The sequence below is a fragment of the Xiphophorus hellerii genome, chromosome 18 (genome assembly GCF_003331165.1).
Source record: "Xiphophorus hellerii strain 12219 chromosome 18, Xiphophorus_hellerii-4.1, whole genome shotgun sequence".
NCBI classification, from domain to species: Eukaryota; Metazoa; Chordata; class Actinopteri; order Cyprinodontiformes; family Poeciliidae; genus Xiphophorus; species Xiphophorus hellerii.
Window position 1 is genome coordinate 22566517 of NC_045689.1, and position 17447 is coordinate 22583963.

Genomic DNA, 17447 nt, shown 5'->3' on the forward strand with positions numbered 1-17447 from the left:
TACAACAACATACCTCAGAAGACATACAACAGCAAATGAGTCTGAGTACATGTACATACAGCTATTCAGATTTTATTTCACCTCATAATTATACATAGCTTTGAATTGGTCCATCACATTCTAAGAAAAGACTTCAAAATAATTAGCTATAAAGAGACAAAATGGAAAAAGGGTGAGAATACCTCATTTTCCTATTATTACTTAAAGGCTTAACTGTCTGCAACATCTTTTGTGCCTTGTTATAATGACACTGGAGAGGTTGAAATAATGTAAAGGGTCAAGTGTATAAAAAAAAGGAAATGTCATGAGTGGGCTCTTCTAAACACCTTATATAACACATGACAAACTGAGGAACCCCATTTTCTTTCATGCTTCTGTTTTGCTTTTTTTTCACTCCATTGATTTGCATTAAATGTCTGCAAGCCATTCTAGGAGCTGCTCGGATTTGTTTTCAGTCAAATAAAAACAAATTAATTGAAGGGGGAGCTTTCTTAGACAGGACCCAAATGGCTATAACATGATCATGCACGTTGTGTTGTGGGTGGGAGTAACTCACGCATGCGTATCAAACCCTCTCCTCCTTCCAGGCGCTAAGTGGAAAACAAAGAGTGAGCAGCGGCTAGGAAATACGGTCAATAGGTTGTTTTGTTTTTTAAATGAAAGAGATGGATTTTAATCAATCAACAATCTTGCCGTATGTCGTGTAAAGCAGGAGAAGTGTTGCCGTTTGGGTCTTCTCGAGACTTCAAACCTCGAGGCTGTAAGTGAGTGAATCGGCTTTGTTGTTATAGAATCCACAGGTTTTGATCTTTGATTTTTTTTTTTTTTTTTACTTTAGAAGAAAAGAAAAATACTTCTGTGGATGGATCTGGACTGAGGTGACTGGATTTGTGGGCGAGGAAACTGTTGCATCACTCGAGTTTGCTTTCGCACATCACGGACCTGCTCATTCCATCCAAGTGCCAGGGATGATGAAATTTCCTGTCTCCGTGTAGATGAGGAATTGCGAACCGAGAAGCTATAAATTCATAGACGGGCTCCTAAAACTGCTAAAATCAGTTCGCCCGCACTTCTGCAGAGCGTCACTTGTCGCCTCGCGTCGCTTCTTTCAGCAGGTGGATTTTCACTCGTGGGGCAGAGGGAAGTTTCCTGCGCTCGGGGCGGCCGAGGAGAGGCGCTGTCTGTGGTCCTGAACTCGCATATCTCAGCCAGGAGTTGGCCTTGAAGACAACTTCAAAACAGCAGCTGGAGTTGGAGCAGCGGTTGTCCCACCAGCAGCTCCTCATAGGGCTGAATATGCTGACTCTGCACAGAGTTCAACAGCAAACGTTGCTTCTGTTGTTGTTTGTCGGTAAGTATCACATTTGAGGTTGGCTTATGTCGGGTTTAAGTTATCAGCGTTGAATGCTATGTCTGTGGCGCATTCACGGTCATGAACACTGACGTTTTCCAGAGCTTTCCGTTCGTTTCATATAATGGGTAAACTGGAGAAAAGAAAGGGATGTCAGGCTGTGTCCTCTTATTTCCTTCTCGTCTCCCTCTCTGTCCTCTTGTTTGTCTTCTCTCCGCTCACATAATGTTTTTAAAAAATAAAATAAAAAAAGGATGGGATAAAATCAATGTTGTCACTGTCTGCCCTGGGCAAGACTCTGGTTATATAACAGCAATGGGCCTAACGCATTCACATTGACACTGAACTTTTCCACATTTTGTGACATTATAAACCACTATAAAACGTCCTTTGACAAAATAAACATATAAAGTTTTATGAATATACAACTGTCTAGTACTGTTATCTTTATCCTCAGACTTGAGAGGACACTTAGCTATGAATACAACTACTTACCACTAATTGTGACCACTTGACTCCTTGACTCTTTTCTTTATTTATAGAAAATAGTTCACTTAAAAAAAAACAACATAATTTGAAGTCTGATGTCATTAACCAGACTGAACAAGACAAACAATTTCTGTTGTACCATTAGTGTTTTTCAGTAGTGCAAATTTTTATACCCATCTCTTGATAGAAGGCCTAAACAATGTTTCCTCGTTCTTAAGAGTCACAAACGAGGGAGTAAAGGAGTTCTGTTTGGCTGCTGGTTGCAGACTTCAAGTCTATGCATTTATAACCACTGCATCATTTGCCTTTTTTACTCAATTCCCTCCCCACTTTATTCAATTAACTGAAATGCAATTATAGTCTATTCTTCCCCTTCCTCAGTTTTCTCATAGTATGTTGAAAACCCCTTCAAATGCTTCCCATAGTTTCTATGATCTTTACCAATATTGCAAAACCAAGAAAACATTACTTGGCAGGAGCCACAATACAGTATTTTCTTCGTCGATCTTTTATGACTTGAGTCTCTCCAGTGCTCACAGAACTGTAAGCTTAAGTTTATGCCTGTGTTTATGTAAACTGAGTTCTGCATCTGGCTTTGTATTGGATTTGACATGTACAGATTAATGGAGATCATGAAACTTAAAAAAAAAAAAACAAACCTCCCACTCATGAGATTTTTTTCCTGTTTTGAAAAAAACAAAAAAAGAGCATTTGTATTTGTTGTCGAAGTTTGTGTGGCTCTACAAGAGAACTTGTAATACAGTTACTTTCTTGTAAGCTTTATGTTTAAGCATTTCCCTCTCGAAATGCCCAAAATAAACACCATAAATTTTGGAGCCATTACCATTAGACTTTTTTATTACCAAAAAGGCATCTAAACCAATTCCATTGTCATAAAAATATCTATTGCTTAAATATCTGGTGGTAGCGATGAGTGGTAGGAGTTCGACCTCTAATTGGTGGGTTGATGGTTCGAATACCCAGCGTGTCTGCTGGTGGTGGTCAGAGGTCCTAGTGGCGTGGATGCCTGGCAGCCTTGCCTCTGTCAAACTGCCCAGGGCAGCTGTGGCTACAATGTAGTAGCTTACCACCATCAGCATGTGAATGCAGTGTGAAGTGCTTTGGGGTCCCCGGGACTTGATAAACCATTAAACAAGAACAAGCCATTTACCTTTCATCTTATCAAATCTAGGACAGACACATTCTCCCTTCTGCTCTAGTTAGCTCTTTTACTTATTGGTTTAAATTATCTTTATTCTTCCAGATCAAGGACAGAGAAAAATGTTCAAGATTTATGAAACATTTTCTTGAAAGTTGATGAATTTTAGATATGGAAGTATGAGTTGATTCTGGACATAAATGTGTGTAATATTGCTTCTTTTTTAGTCCACCTGAGCAGGCCAGTATGTGTCGATGTGGCGTCCGATACGGAAGCAGTGCTGGGAAGCTCCATGAAGCTGACATGCATCTCTTGTTTGAAGAGGGAGGAACTCAAACCAAACACAAGTGTGAATTGGTATTTCACGTCAAGTGAAAACAACACATATGACAGAATTCATGTATGTTTCCAGAACAGTGTTGTGTACAACCCATACTTTTGAGCGTCGTGCTGATCAGTTTAGATTGTAAATGTTAAAAGTTTTTTTTTTTTTTTCTTTTTACCTAGATTTTCGAAAGGAATAATGGAGTCCGAAAAAGAGTGGATGGACCTTTTCAAGACCGTCTGATCTGGAATGGTAGCAAAGACCTGCAAGACGTCTCCCTTTCGATCCTAAATGTCTCAGAGAGCGACCGTGGTATTTACGAGTGCCGTGTTAATCGTACATTTGAATTTGGAGTCTATATGCCATCGACACTGACAACAAAGAACATCACACTGACCGTGAAAGAAAAAGGTACAATTGTGTCCATTAGCTTCAGTGTAAATACAGCAGAAACAAGATATTTAAATCACTGTATAAAAAGACACCCATTTTTTTGTCTCAGTTTGTGATGTAGCATTACGCTAACCTTTCCTGTTGTAGATCAATTAAGATTACTAGAGTTTTAGACATGTTAACGACTATAAGGAGGATGGAATAGATTTTTTTCCTAGCTCTCTTTAAATTCAGAAGTTGCACCCAATAACAAAACTTCGAGTAACATTCCAGTTAAATATTGGCATACTGGTGGGTGTATTTTAAGGACAGGGTATCAGGAAGAGAAAGAGGACTTCCACAAGAATGTATTAAGAATGTTCTTTTTATGTATTTAAAAGAACTATTGTAAAGGTCCTGGCTGAAGAAAAACATCCTGTGCCAACATGGACTGAATGCTGCTTTTAGGAGAAAGAAGCTATTATTGCAAAAGTATGACTTTAAAAGACAGGTTGAAGTTAGCAAATGCACTTAAGGACAAATATATTGAGTCTTGGAGACATGTTTTGTGGTCTGAAACCCACAGTAGAAGTGAGTTGCCATAATGACCATCCTTACATTTAGAGAAAAAAGCTTTCAAGCTCCATAACAATCTCGCAACTGTGACGTATGAGGGTGGCAGCACCATGGTGTCTGGATGTTTTTCTGTAGGAAGCACTGTTGCTCTTCATCAAACAGAGTAAAACCTGGGTGAAAATTGGTCTGCCAAACAGACAATGATCTCAAACTCAGGTCCAAAAAGGGTCCAAGTAGTTGAAGGGCAACAAAGTCAATGTTTGGAGAGGCCAAGTCAAAGCTACGATCTTCTATCACAAAAAAATATGTGGACAGGGCTTACAAAGGTGAGAGTAAGAAGAAAGCCGACTCAGAAACACCTAAGACAGTAAAAATAAACCAAAAATAAAGCAAATTAGCAAGAAGAAATTTTCAAATAATTATTCTGGTATTTACCAATTACAAGTAATTTTTGTAATCTCCACTGACCTTAAAGAAAAGACTTTTGGGCCCAATTTTATGTGAGGGAAAGAAAATTCAATGTCCTTTTATGCAGTTCACATGCTGTTTTTTTAAGACAATGTGATTTGTATGGTATGGCATTTGGTCCACACTCTTTATCAGTTGGTGGTGGTAGTGATCCACCAGAAACAGAAAAAGAAAAACCAATCAATGACCCTAGAAGACAGCGTCACCTATAGCAACCAGGGTCAACCATACTTCCTCAGTAAGATGGCAATTCCTTTCACTCTCAGTAGCTGACTGAATCACTCTTAAAATACTCTTAGGACTTCTTGGCAGGAATTTTTGGGCTAAGATAGAAGCTCTGAGGGATTTGAAAATCCTTCTGCATACAGGCTCTGGTGTTTAGCTGAAAGCTGCTAAGCACTTAGAGTGTTTTATTTTAGAGCTGCCTGAATCAACACTGTGCTGTTGAGTTGCAAAACTGCTGGCCTCTGTGCACCTAGCCCTGTCTTTGTGCTCTGCCTCGTCTTCATCTGATTTTAAAATGTTTATCAGGACAGCATGACTTGCTTTGTAATTATAAACCCAACTTTTTGTCTTTGCTAAGTGATGTATTAGTGTGAAAGCACTCTGTCACTAACAATACCTCTTCCCTTTCCCACTCTATGTTGTGACTGGTTTGACAAAAAAAATAACTGTGCTTTGTTTTGTCTGCCTTTATTTTTTTCCATTAAAGCTTTCTTCTGTTGTCTGTGAAGGGCTTAATTCAAACCAGCTACTTTGCTATCTGTTTAAAACTGGGTAATGTATTATGCTTCCTGGATGTTTGGCCTGCTGAATGTTTCATCTTCCACCTCAGTCGAATATACAAATCAACGTGTATATTTGGAAGTTCCTAATTCTGTTCCATTTCTTTAGATTTTCATTTTCAATGCTTGCATATGGTAGAATTTTTAATAAGATGCATTTACACGCAGAACGCTGCAGTCAGATTTCTTTCTGCACAAATATCAAAATCTTCCTTCATATTTCATACAACAGTGGTATCAAGTTTCAGAAAGCCTTTTCTGCAGCAACCATTATGCATATGTTCTGATAATGATTTTCATGGTAAGAAAGTGGAAAAGCTTGCTTTCAGCGGATCTGTGCTTTCTCATCTAAGAGATCATATTACAAAAACAGCAAATCAAGTTGGACAAACATGGTTCTTCTGAGAAGGTTTTCTGGAATTTGGTACAAACAGGTTCACAGTGGTTCAAAAATATTAAACTTTTATGTATACATTTTCAAATGTCAGTGTGTGTTCCCAAGACATTTTGGTTCCCTAAGTCCAGTTTCATGTTTAAATTGTATGTTAAGATTCTGCTCCAAATGAAGTTTAATTGTGATTGATGGGTGACGTACAGTGCTTTGCAAAAGCATTTATGTTTCTTTTATATATTTTGCTGAAGCCTTCAGTGCATCAACGCATTTTATTAGGGTTTGGTGTCACAGACCAACAAGTAGAAGGAAAGTAATACGCAGTTTGCACACTCTTCCAAATGAAATATTGAAAGTGTTGGATTTTTTTAATCTATTCCCAACTTTTCTGCTTGTCAAAAAGAAAAAAAAGATTAATGTTCACATGGGACGATAAGGCTATGCCATGTTTTGCCATGGGAAAGTGCTGTTGTGTTAGTTTTGCTCTGCACATATTTTTGCATTTGGGCCAAAAATTTACATTTGAGTCTTAAGTTATCAAAACATCATCTTCTGTTTGGCTTCAACATGCCTTATGACAAAACTTTAAACTGGGCGAATGGCTTAGTTTCCTCTCAGAAGGCTTTGTTTTTTCCACTTTAGAGATCAGATTTGGATAGTGCATGGCTAATAAAGGCTTGCTGACAGATTCTCCCACCTGAGCTGTGAATCAGCTTAGAGGATTACGTCTAAGAAGGCTGAGGAAGCAGGTCAAACTTTTCAGTGTTTTGTTTATAAATAATAAAAAGCAAAGTTGAAAACAATTTTTCTTAGTTCAGAGTTATGCACGATGTTGTGATGGTCGATTACATGAAAACCTAGAAATACATTGAATTTTGTGGTCATATGCGAACCAGCTTAAGGGGTTTAAATACCTTTGCAAAGCACTTCAGTCTCCAAGGTTTTTTATCTTTTACTACAGCTAAGTGAAGAATTTTAGAAAATATAAACAAATAGAATAGTGAAAACACTCTTTCTTATAGATTTACAGATAATAAATGACAAGAGTAAGCAGAAACTTTCTTCATTTGATGGTATAATTGTCTTCAAACAACAAAAAGAAGTGTCTGATCCAAGAACCACTGTGAGTTTGCACCTCCATTTTATATCATACACAAAGGTATCCTGTGGAGCTTTCACAGTTCAATGGGCAGGTTTGCTCTCTACCTGCATGTAACTGTGAAATCTCTGCAAGGCACCTTTTCTTTCACATTTTTAGGTTCTAATATCATCACTCAATACTTATGCCCATCATATTTACCTGTATATTGTTAGATTTATCTAAAACGTAATGCATCCAAAAAGCATGAACTTATAAGAAGAATGTTTTTAACAGTACTTACTGTAATTGGTAATCAGACAGTATCTCATTACTCCTAAATGTAAAAAAAAAATGTTTTTAGTAGAACAACAGGAAGTGGGATTTTTCATGTTGTTAAATTGTATGTTGCATGGAAACCATCGTGTTTTGGGTTTTTCATGTCTAGAAACAGATAAAATATATTTTTTGATTAAACCAAAATACAAGTCAAGAGAGGATGCACTGTTCCAGGCTAAGCTACAAAAGTTAAGTGGAAAATTAAATTTCAGAATAAGAGAACATAAACGTGATAATTATGCAACAAGGTTGTTTGTGTACCTCAGCCGTTCAAGGCTGCCACCCTTTCCTGGTAAGTGGAGATTTCTTCATTGAATAGCATCCAATGGTTATTTTGCAAGTGTTTCTGAAAATGTGCTGATGGCATGAAAATGTGCTGACAGCAGTCCTCTTCTGTGCATTTATTTCTGTGGCCATTAGCCTGGAAAACATCCGGAAATTGTTTCCAGTAAATTCAGTTTTTTTGCGTTACCCTGTTAGACTGGGTTGCATTTGGCAGCAGAATATTTAGTGGGAAATTTAGTTTCATCGAGCCCAATTGCTGCAAATAACGTAGAGAAAAGCAGGTTTAGATTGTTTCGTCATTATCAGTAGGAACTTGTGGAATATGAAAACAACCTTTACTATTACTACCGCTTTACTAAAAAAACATTTTCTGGCTAATATTGAATAATAGATGTTTTATGCTCTTTTCACTGCCTCTTTAAAATGATAAACACCTTCATTTCACGATCACTTTCTAATTAGCACCAGGCTAAAAGATCCAATGTATAAAATTCTTGTTAACAGTGTTAACAAGAAATGGATAAATAAAAATACAAAAGAAATAACAAATGCATCCTTTAAGAAGCTTAAATTGAACTTTTTATCTAGTCAAATAAGTAACCTGCTGATATCTCGTCCTATTCGTCATAAATGATGCAAGATTTTGTGCCAGCCGTGTTCAACAAGCTCAGGACATTTCCTCAGAGCTGCAGCAGAGTCTATTTTGTCATTCTTCACTAAATGGTGCAGAAAATGAATGTGCGCTGAATAAAGCATGTGCCTATCTGCTGTTTGTGCTCCGCAGCCTCCAATGACATTACCGCAATCTACTCTGAGATCATGATGTATGTCCTGCTGGTGTTCTTGACCTTGTGGCTGCTGGTGGAAATGGTCTACTGCTACAGGAAGATCTCAAAATCTGATGAGCAAGCGCAGGACACAGCGTGAGTTTCACACGTTTCCACACACTCAGAGCGTGAGCTAACGACAAACACAGTGTTCTGATGTGATCTGCCTAATAGTAAATCCAATTGATCTAATCTGAAAAGGATGTTTTGCACCTGTGGATCCTTGAATCTCTTATTGTTACATAATGATCATATACCTTCCAGACATCAATGGCTGAGATTTAGCAGGCTGTCAGACAGAGAGTCAGACTGAAAAGGTCAGACTAACAGACAGATATGGGAATAATTGAAAATTGAGTATGTTCCCTGCTCTGGTTTTTAACCCTCTTACATTTTTAATCTGTTTTTTTTTTTTCTCTATGGAAGCCAGCCAGACACACCTGAATTATTCCAAGCTCTGCTGACTGTTTGCCTTTTGAGCAAGCTTTTAACATCCAAGCTGGATTTTCAGCTCCATCGTAAACTGGCTTTTTGTGTCACCTTGTCTCAAAGCCACCTATGTAGTCAGCTCCTACTGGATTTACACAACATTGACTCTGCCAGCCTATTCCTGTTGACAGCTTATTCTTTCCTTTTTTGTTGTTGTTGAAAATATGAGTCATACTGTGAAAAGTAACAGATAATACACAGCACCATGGTTGATTCACTATTCTTGCAATGTGAATAGAGTCCTGCAGCTGCAAAATAAAACGCGGTATGTTCTAAAGATTCCTTATTTCATGGGGGAGGAAATGTGCAATGCAATCGCAGACTCTGTGAAAATGGTGGCAAATATCTAATGTCACTGTTCGTGCTTTTGGTTAAATGTCATATAGGTTCTTCTGAAACCTCCCCAGAACTCATTTTTAATCTCTTGTGGCCTTTATTCAAAAGTAAATGGTAGGTGGTACTGCTCTTAGTGCTGTGAAATGAGAATAAGACAAGGAGCAAATGGCTTGAATACACATGTTAACGACAACAACCTCTGTACATGCATACTCCACTAACTGAGCCCCTTTTAGTCAAATGTGTACATATATAATTGCAGATATGATTGATATATTGATCATTATTGGTCTTTCACTCATTGCATAGTGTTAAGGTTGGCAATAGGCCAAGAAGGTGAAAAATCTAGGAGCTTATTGTTAGCCTGTTTTATGGTTTTCAAACCTTTCAGTGACTTCTTCTTCTTCTTCTTCTTGCAAGTGAGCAGAGAAATTGTATTGCTATGATAATCATTGGGAGGACTTTCTTATAATATTCCAAGTCAGCAATTATTTTAAAGTTGTGAGCCTTCCTGTGTAAGGTTACCATGATTGATATTTGCATTCCAAATAATTACTTTAACCTTGGGTAAAGCATATTAAGCTAGATGGTACTTTGATGAAGCTGCTAAAGCTTTGTAGAGGCTTTAGTCCTTATTAAAAGACACAAAACTCAACAGTACAAAAGTATTTAACTTCTATTATGTTGGACTCAATTTTATATGCATTTAGTCTTTGTAGTTGAGGCAGTGAATTAGCTGTAATATCTGAGATAATTATTTAAGATCAAGATGGGAAGTGACAACAAAAAGAAAGACTTGGTCAAAGATTTAGATAACTTTTCTTCCCTAACATTTGCTGACTAGGTAACAAAGTTAATTTCATTAATATAAATCTTGTTTAGTCTGCAGAGAAGTCGTGTAGGTGCACTGCATGTAACTGCAAGCATTTTTAGCACTGAGATTTTAAGAGGCTAAGAGCATGATGATAAATACTGAATGAGTGTGTCAGTTCATCTGGATGTGCACTCGCTGTCTCAAGACTGCACTGATTTATTTGTCTTTCATAAACTCCACATGGGACAAGTGAGGAATTACTTACGTGTGATTTAAAGGGAAATGTATGTTGCAGCCTTGTTGTTCCAGACTGAAAAGAAAACTTCTGCCTTCTAACAGGAGACAACCAAGGCATTGTTTTTCAGATGCTCCTCTGTTTTCCTGCAGGACAAACTACCTAGCCGTTCCTTCTGAGCAGAAAGACAATCCAGTCGCTCCTGTTACCGAATAAAAGAGCTTTTCAGTGACACGGTATTTTACATGTGATTTCCTCAGCCTGAACCCGAACAGCAAAATCATCCCCTTCCTTTTTGGATCCATTGTTTGTAGCTTCAACACTCACAACTCTGCAGCTTTGTAGACTCCCGTTGCTTCAACCATCACTCTGTCTCATCCTTCACACACATTTTTGAAAGGCACTCATTTCTGTCCTTTTTGGACTCATCTATTTTTTCAATCACTCTTTTTGATTCTTATCTAGATATTTCTCATTAGAAAACATCTAATATTATAGTTGTTTCTAATAAAAAGATAAGTAGACATGATGCATGATTTTTTTTAGTGGTGTGTTCATACCTAGAGTCCTTTGAGATTCTGATGTGTGGCTATGATGTGTGAACGTTGTAAAAATATCAAAGTGTGATGTTTGCATGTTAAGTAGCGCTCTATACTGTTTTCAGGTGAATTAGATGCATTCAGTAGTGTAAAACTTTGCAAAACCTTGGAGATACAGCGCCTTGAAAAGTTATTTGTATGCCTTGAACTTTATCATATGTTGTATCACAAACTTCATTGTGTTAATGTGGTTTATAAGTGGCAGATCAATGTGTAATTGTAAAGTGAAATACAAATAGACATGGTTATGAAAAGCTAAAGGATAAAAAAACCCCTGTTTGGCAACATTGATATTCACAGCTGCTTCTAGTCAAATGTAAGATATTCAAGAATGGAGAAAGAAAAATTGACTTCAGCTTTGCAATAAGGGTCACAACATAGCTATTTTTAACTTTGAAAACTTTCATTTTTATTATTTCAAAAAAGTTCAAGATATCATTTTTGCAAGGCACTCTATGTCCCATTTATTCATATTTTGCTTCCAGTGAGTCATTTTTTGTCAGCTTGTAAATTATGCTTCCTGGAGGCCATTTCAAAGTATTTATTTTGATTTGATTTTCTTTATTTATATTGAGCCTCACTGGTTGTGTCCATCCTTGCTGAATTTTCCTGTTTCGTAAAGGCATGACTATGATGTGCTGTTGATAGTTTTCAGACCTCACACCTTTCCTTTTGTTTTACACATTTACAATTTCCCCAATTTTCACTAAAGGTCTGAACAATTTGTTGCCATCAGTTGGTAGGAAGAATTTTAAGGATTACTGAACATCTGGCTCAATGGAAGCAACGAATCAGGAAACAATAGATGATTTGAGACAACATGTGTTAACTTCTTTCAATGAATCATTTCAGGTTTACTGAGGGAACCTTGTTCTCTGTTCTCTTCAGATATTAACCACTCAGGATGATGGCACAGACAGCACAGTCCCATCGGTGACACCATGAAGATATTTCTCCCAGACAGCGACGTGAATCCCGCCAGCCAACCTTCCCTGTGCATCCACTGTGTCTTATAACAGAAAAGTGCTATATATATATTTTTCCCTTTCCCTCTTCTCTCTGACATCAAGTGCTTTTACTATTGCAGTAGTTCAGAGGGTAAAACTGTCCCGGACCTATTATCCGATCAATATAGCCATACTGTAGACTTTAAGGACCTGCTCATGTGTTGATGTACTACCCATTTCCAAACAGCTAGTGTTGTGAGTTTTGTACCTCGACATTTACTCCTTGACATAAGGAGAGCGTCTGCTGTTTTAAAGGCTCTTAAACTTACTCTGCCATGTTTATTTTTCTAACCTTTATATAGACCTTGTTGTGATTTTTCAGGTCACAGAGTTCTTTGTACTGGCCAGAAGTCTTTCTATGATGGTTGAGTTGAAAAGCTTTTACACTCGTACGTGTCTTCATACTCTCTGCTTTCCGTCATGCGCCACAAAATCGTGGAAATGCTTATAAACATGATATTCCGCAAGAAAAAAGACTTTCTATTCAGCTGAATTTATTTGAAGGTATTTACTCGCCGATGTATAAATCTTTAATCCACATTCAGCTCTGATGTCAACGTACATTCAGTAGATCAAGTGGTACTGCACTTAGTGCTCTTAAATGTATTCTTGAAGCTTTGACTGTTCCTGAGTATTGCTATCGAGACCCGGTGTGTGCCTCCTTCAATGATACAAAACTGTAGAAACATTTCTGACTTGATTGCATCATGTCCAACCATTTTCGTTCTGTTGCAAATACAATAATTCATCTGTGAATTTTACATTTTTAACTTAATAAATATACATTCCACAGAGTGATTTGGCACTTCTCTGTTATTTCCAGAAAAAAAAAAAAAAAAAATATATATATATATATATACAGTATATATATATATACTGTATATACAGTATATACTGTATATACTGTATATATGTATATATAATTTCAGTAATTCAATTCAAAATGTGAATGGCAAGAATTATTTTTAAGAAGAAATTGTACATTAGCTACACATTTACAGAAGAGACAGCTTTTTATTAAGCCTTTACTGAACTAAAGTCAGTGTTAGAGCTGCTCCTCCTGAAGTGAGGCTCGATTGTGGCTCAGTGGTCTCAAAACCATTTTGCAGATCAAAATACATTTAGCATTTTTTTTTTCTTCTTGGAAATCAAGGTCCCAGACTCTGAAGGAAAAGTGGAGAGACACAAAATCTGAGCTGCTTGAGGTTCAGTGTGAAGTTTCCACAGTGGGCGAGGATTTAAGGTATCATGTTATCTGTCTGTGCTGGTCCACTGTGCTTTATCAAATCCAAAGTCAAGGCAGAAGATTTTATAGCACTTCATGTTTCCCTCTGCTGAGAAGCTTTATGGAGATTTTTTCAAGCAGGATTTTATACCATCTCACACTGTTAAAATCTACTTCAATGACTGTGGTCTCACTCTGTTTAATTGGCTATCTAACTCACCTGACCTCACAGAATCTATGGGACATTGTCAAGAAAAAATTTGAGATACGCAGCATCCAAACAGCTGAAGGTGAATATGAATCCAGCATTGGCTTTCTTCCAGGCAGTTCACCTCCATGCCACGCTGGGTTGACACAGTATAATTCTCGCGAAAAGGAGCCTCTGCATACAGAGTGTACATACTCGAGTGTATTTTAGAAAGCTTAAATTTCTGTATAAAAAATACTTTATTAGATTCTTCTTTCATATTATGTTAATTGTGAGGCACTTAGGTCTAGGATTTCATAATTTCTAATCAATAAATATCAAAGTGAGCAAAAAGTCTTGAGGTATATATCACTCCGAGTAATGAATCCAGCTTTCTGAATTAACTTACTAAATGTACTTTATGAAAAAATATGCTATAATATTGATTCTCAGCAGCTCCCCTCCCCCTCCCTCCATGTTGTCCACTATTATACATGACTGTTGTGTTTCAAAGCAGTGGAGTAGATTTAGCACCTACAATGAAAATCCCCTGCTGTTTTCGACGCTCATTAACGCTGCAGAAAAGCAGCAAGCAAAGCAGGGTTCAATTTGTTTCTGCTTGACTGTCTGCATTTTGTCAGTCGTCTCGCTGTAAGCAAGGTGTTTTTTTTTCCTGTTTGTTTTCATCAACAAGAATACTGCCTCACACAGAAAGGCAGACGTTAAAGATAAAGACAGCAAAAAGCTGCGGCATATTATATACGGTATGTAACGTACGTTCCTCTTTTAGCTTAACCCAGAGCAGAGAGTTTTGGCTGCAACTGTTGTTATAGCAACTCAAGCATGCTTGTAGCAAAGCAGACAACATCATATAATTTGTGAGACATTCATTAAGGTCAAAAGTTGGTATACGTTCAAAAAAGGACGATAATTGAAGGATCTGGGCAAATCTTGCTCCAAGAGAAAGTTCGGAGGGTTCACACAAAGGAGCAGCACCGCAGAAATGACTCCACACTTCACTGAAAATGACCAGGCAGTGGTCCCTTTTCCTCAATCAACTTCACATAAATTGGTTATTGACTGCCCAACACATCCTCTGAACTATCTGGGAGCACGGCGTTATGGGTTTAAGATAGACTGTGAAAGGGCAATTTGACAACGCTCTTTTCCTCCTCTCTCCCTGCCTCGCACCGTTTCTCCTTTTTCCCATGCTGCCGTTACAATGAGTCTCCCCCAGGATACAGCCCAGTAATGTGGCCCACATTTCACTACATTATGGTTCAGTTAAAGGACCCAGCTGCCTCGATGCTTGTCTAAGCATTTTAAGACACACAGTAACAAGAACGTGACACCAAACCTTCCTTTTTGGGGAACTATTTGATTTTTAAATAAAAACAAATAGGTAATCACAGATAGGCTATATCTGTGGATAATACAATCTGCACATACAGCGATACTCCTCTGGAATTGACCTGTATGTCTGTTGCCAATCAGACAGTTGCTTCTCAGCAGAACATCTAAAGGAAATGAATCTGTTTTTATTTACTTATCACCTGAATTTATTAATCACTCAATCGTTAGTCAACAATGATGGTATGTCCATAAAGGGTCTCTGTCTCCCCCTAGTGTAAAGCCCATTCTGTTATCAAATTACATGCAATCAAAGTCAAGGTGTGATTCCTGCTTCTGTCAAACATGACGCACAAGTATCACACCGAGTACGTGCAATGCCTTGTAAAAGCATTGAAACACCTGCAACATTTCTTACTGTTTGTCACATCCCTCAAACTTTGTTGCGTTTTATTTGGATGGACAATCAAAGAGCAGAACGGAAGTGGAAAGAAAATCCTACGCGGATTTCAAAGGGCTTTATACATACAATCTGAAAGGTGGGCAGTCTGTATGTATTAAAACTCATTTACGCTGATGCTCCTTAATAAAGCCCAGCACAACCGTCAGAACACAACTGGTAAACAGCTCACTTCACAGAGTGCTGATTGTCCATCGTCCATCGTCAAAATGGAAAGTAATTTCTGTCCATCTATACTGAGACGGAGGCAATGAGGGTATTACCCAGAGAAGCAGTAAAGACTTCCATAGTAGCACTTGAGGAGCTGCAGAGATCCACAACTCAGGTGGGAGGATCTCTGAGTTATCTTATTTTATGATTTTAACAAAATAAGATAACAAAATATCTTATTTTAAGACAAAATGAGATATGCTCCCCCTACTGATCTTCAGACGATACAACAGCACAAACTCAAGTAAATTACAGACAAATTAAACATCATACATGCAACAGAGAAAACCTCTGTTGGAGTAACATTTAGTGTATTATCCATTTACTCCACAAACTGGGCTTTATAAAAGTAGCAAGTGATTTTATTTTTTATCTGATAATTGAAAGTTAGTCATGTGATGTTCTTTCCAAAGTTTTCATAAGCTAGCTACGTTACTAGAGTTTAAAATTCGTCTTCCTGGATTACATGCAAAACAGTATTAGTTGTGAAAAACTAACACACTGAAAACCACCATCTGTGTAGTGAAGCAATGTGGTGGCAGCATCATGCTGTGGGGATGCTTTTCTGAGTGTGAGTCTGTGGCAAGGCACAAAAATAGATGTTCACAGATGATCACCCTCTAATCTGAGTGTATATAAAAAATTATAATCTCCAGGTGTGTAAAGCTGTTAGAGGTACTTCAAAGACCTACCAGAGCGAGTTCTTATGTAGGGCTGAATACAAATTCAACTCACTTGGTCAAACTATTTGTAAAAAAAAAAAAGTATTAAGAAAAACCTGTCACTCTATTTTCATTTTCCTGTGATACACTATGATTTGTTGGTCTATTTCATGAGATCCCTATAAAAATGTAGAATTTGTAAAGTTCTTGCAACGTGACAAATTCTGAAACAGTTTCAAAGTTGTGAATATTTTAACAAAGCTGTGTAATTATCTTGACAGTAGCTGCATTTCCAACAAACATAAAATAGTGTAAATTGGAAGTACAAAAATAAATTTGGCAGTTTTGAAACAACTCCCGTTTTTCTATAAGGAGTTTTTGCTCTCTGATGATGTGCTTTTCCAACCATATCAAAACAGATGTATTTTGTTAAAACGGCAATGGAAATATTTTCTGCACATCAAGTCATGTGATCAATACATGACTCATGTTACTACTGGCAAAAACGTCAAAGAAGATAGAAGGAAGTAGTGGGAGGAGCATCGTTTGTTTTAGATTTTTATATTTTTGGACAAATGCAGCTGTCTCCACCTGAGCACTAAAAGCATCACACAGTTCACAAAAAGCTGTGTGTCATTCGAACATGTTGAATCCATAACTCTTCTATAAAATCGGCAACTATAATTTCCACAAAATGCTATGTGTGCAGCATTTTGTGGAAATTTTATTTCTGTTTTTTAATGGAAACGCCACATTTGTAAAATTGTGTTTTCTAGACATTAGCAGAATACAGATGAATATTCGTTCATATTTGTAATGAAAACAGAGCTATAGTTGCGCTTTTTGTGTAATTTACTGATTGCAGCATTTTGTTCCTTTGGTAGCAGTGGACCTTTGCTCCATAAATATTTTAAAGGAGTATATATGTTTTGATAACGGATGCTTTGCAGCAGACTGAGGAAGATTAAGCATGCTGTATAATGATGTGAATCACAGCCACATGGAAACCCAGCATATTGATTAGTGATCAATAGTTGCTTTGCAGGATGTGAGGTTGGTCTGTTGGGCAATAAATTGTTTTGAAAGATGGGATGATAATGAGCCAGTAAAGAGACAGATTTTCCTGCTCGGCTTTTCAGCTTCTTAACTATGTTTCTTGTTTTCTCCCTTCTACTTCACAAAGTCCTCTGTGCAGCACAGTATGAAGGGATTTTCAAAGCTTTGCACCACAGAGGGATAGAGCGAGCTAAAGGAGGGTATTTCCACAGTAACTCTGCTGCCCAGCAGTTTCATTTTAATGGCTCAATACACAAATGTGAACATTTGAAAATGAGAGCAGAGACATGGAATAATTTCCTAAGAGGAGCGTTTTCTTTTTCCTACCCTGAGACAATCAGTGACGCCCACTCATAATTATAAATCTTCACA

The 17447-nt window shown here is 37.5% G+C and overlaps 1 protein-coding gene across 3 annotated transcripts; it reads left to right on the top strand.

Annotated features, from left to right (window-relative positions):
* Positions 1–563: 563 nt before the first annotated feature.
* On the top strand, positions 564–12720 carry scn3b (sodium channel, voltage-gated, type III, beta). 3 transcript variants are annotated; one of them, XM_032545471.1, is made up of 7 exons: positions 566–764; positions 839–1351; positions 3227–3399; positions 3507–3735; positions 8403–8541; positions 10472–10555; positions 11807–12720. In XM_032545471.1, the coding sequence occupies exons 2-6, from the start codon at positions 1297–1299 to the stop codon at positions 10533–10535; spliced, it is 660 nt and encodes a 219-aa protein (XP_032401362.1). In that variant the 5' UTR covers positions 566–764; positions 839–1296; the 3' UTR covers positions 10536–10555; positions 11807–12720. The 3 variants fall into 3 exon arrangements, with proteins under 3 accessions (XP_032401363.1, XP_032401362.1, XP_032401361.1); XM_032545470.1 differs by having other exon boundaries at positions 566–760; XM_032545472.1 differs by lacking the exon at positions 10472–10555 and having other exon boundaries at positions 564–760.
* The last annotated feature ends 4727 nt before the right edge of the window (positions 12721–17447 follow it).

Bases quoted from the DNA above. Each gene is read 5' to 3' on its own strand.
- scn3b (XM_032545471.1), top strand. From the start codon at position 1,297: ATGCTGACTCTGCACAGAGTTCAACAGCAAACGTTGCTTCTGTTGTTG. The intron at 1,352-3,226 runs GTAAGTATCACA...CTTCTTTTTTAG, and splicing joins GCTTCTGTTGTTGTTTGTCG to TCCACCTGAGCAGGCCAGTA. The intron at 3,400-3,506 runs GTATGTTTCCAG...CTTTTTACCTAG, and splicing joins ACACATATGACAGAATTCAT to ATTTTCGAAAGGAATAATGG.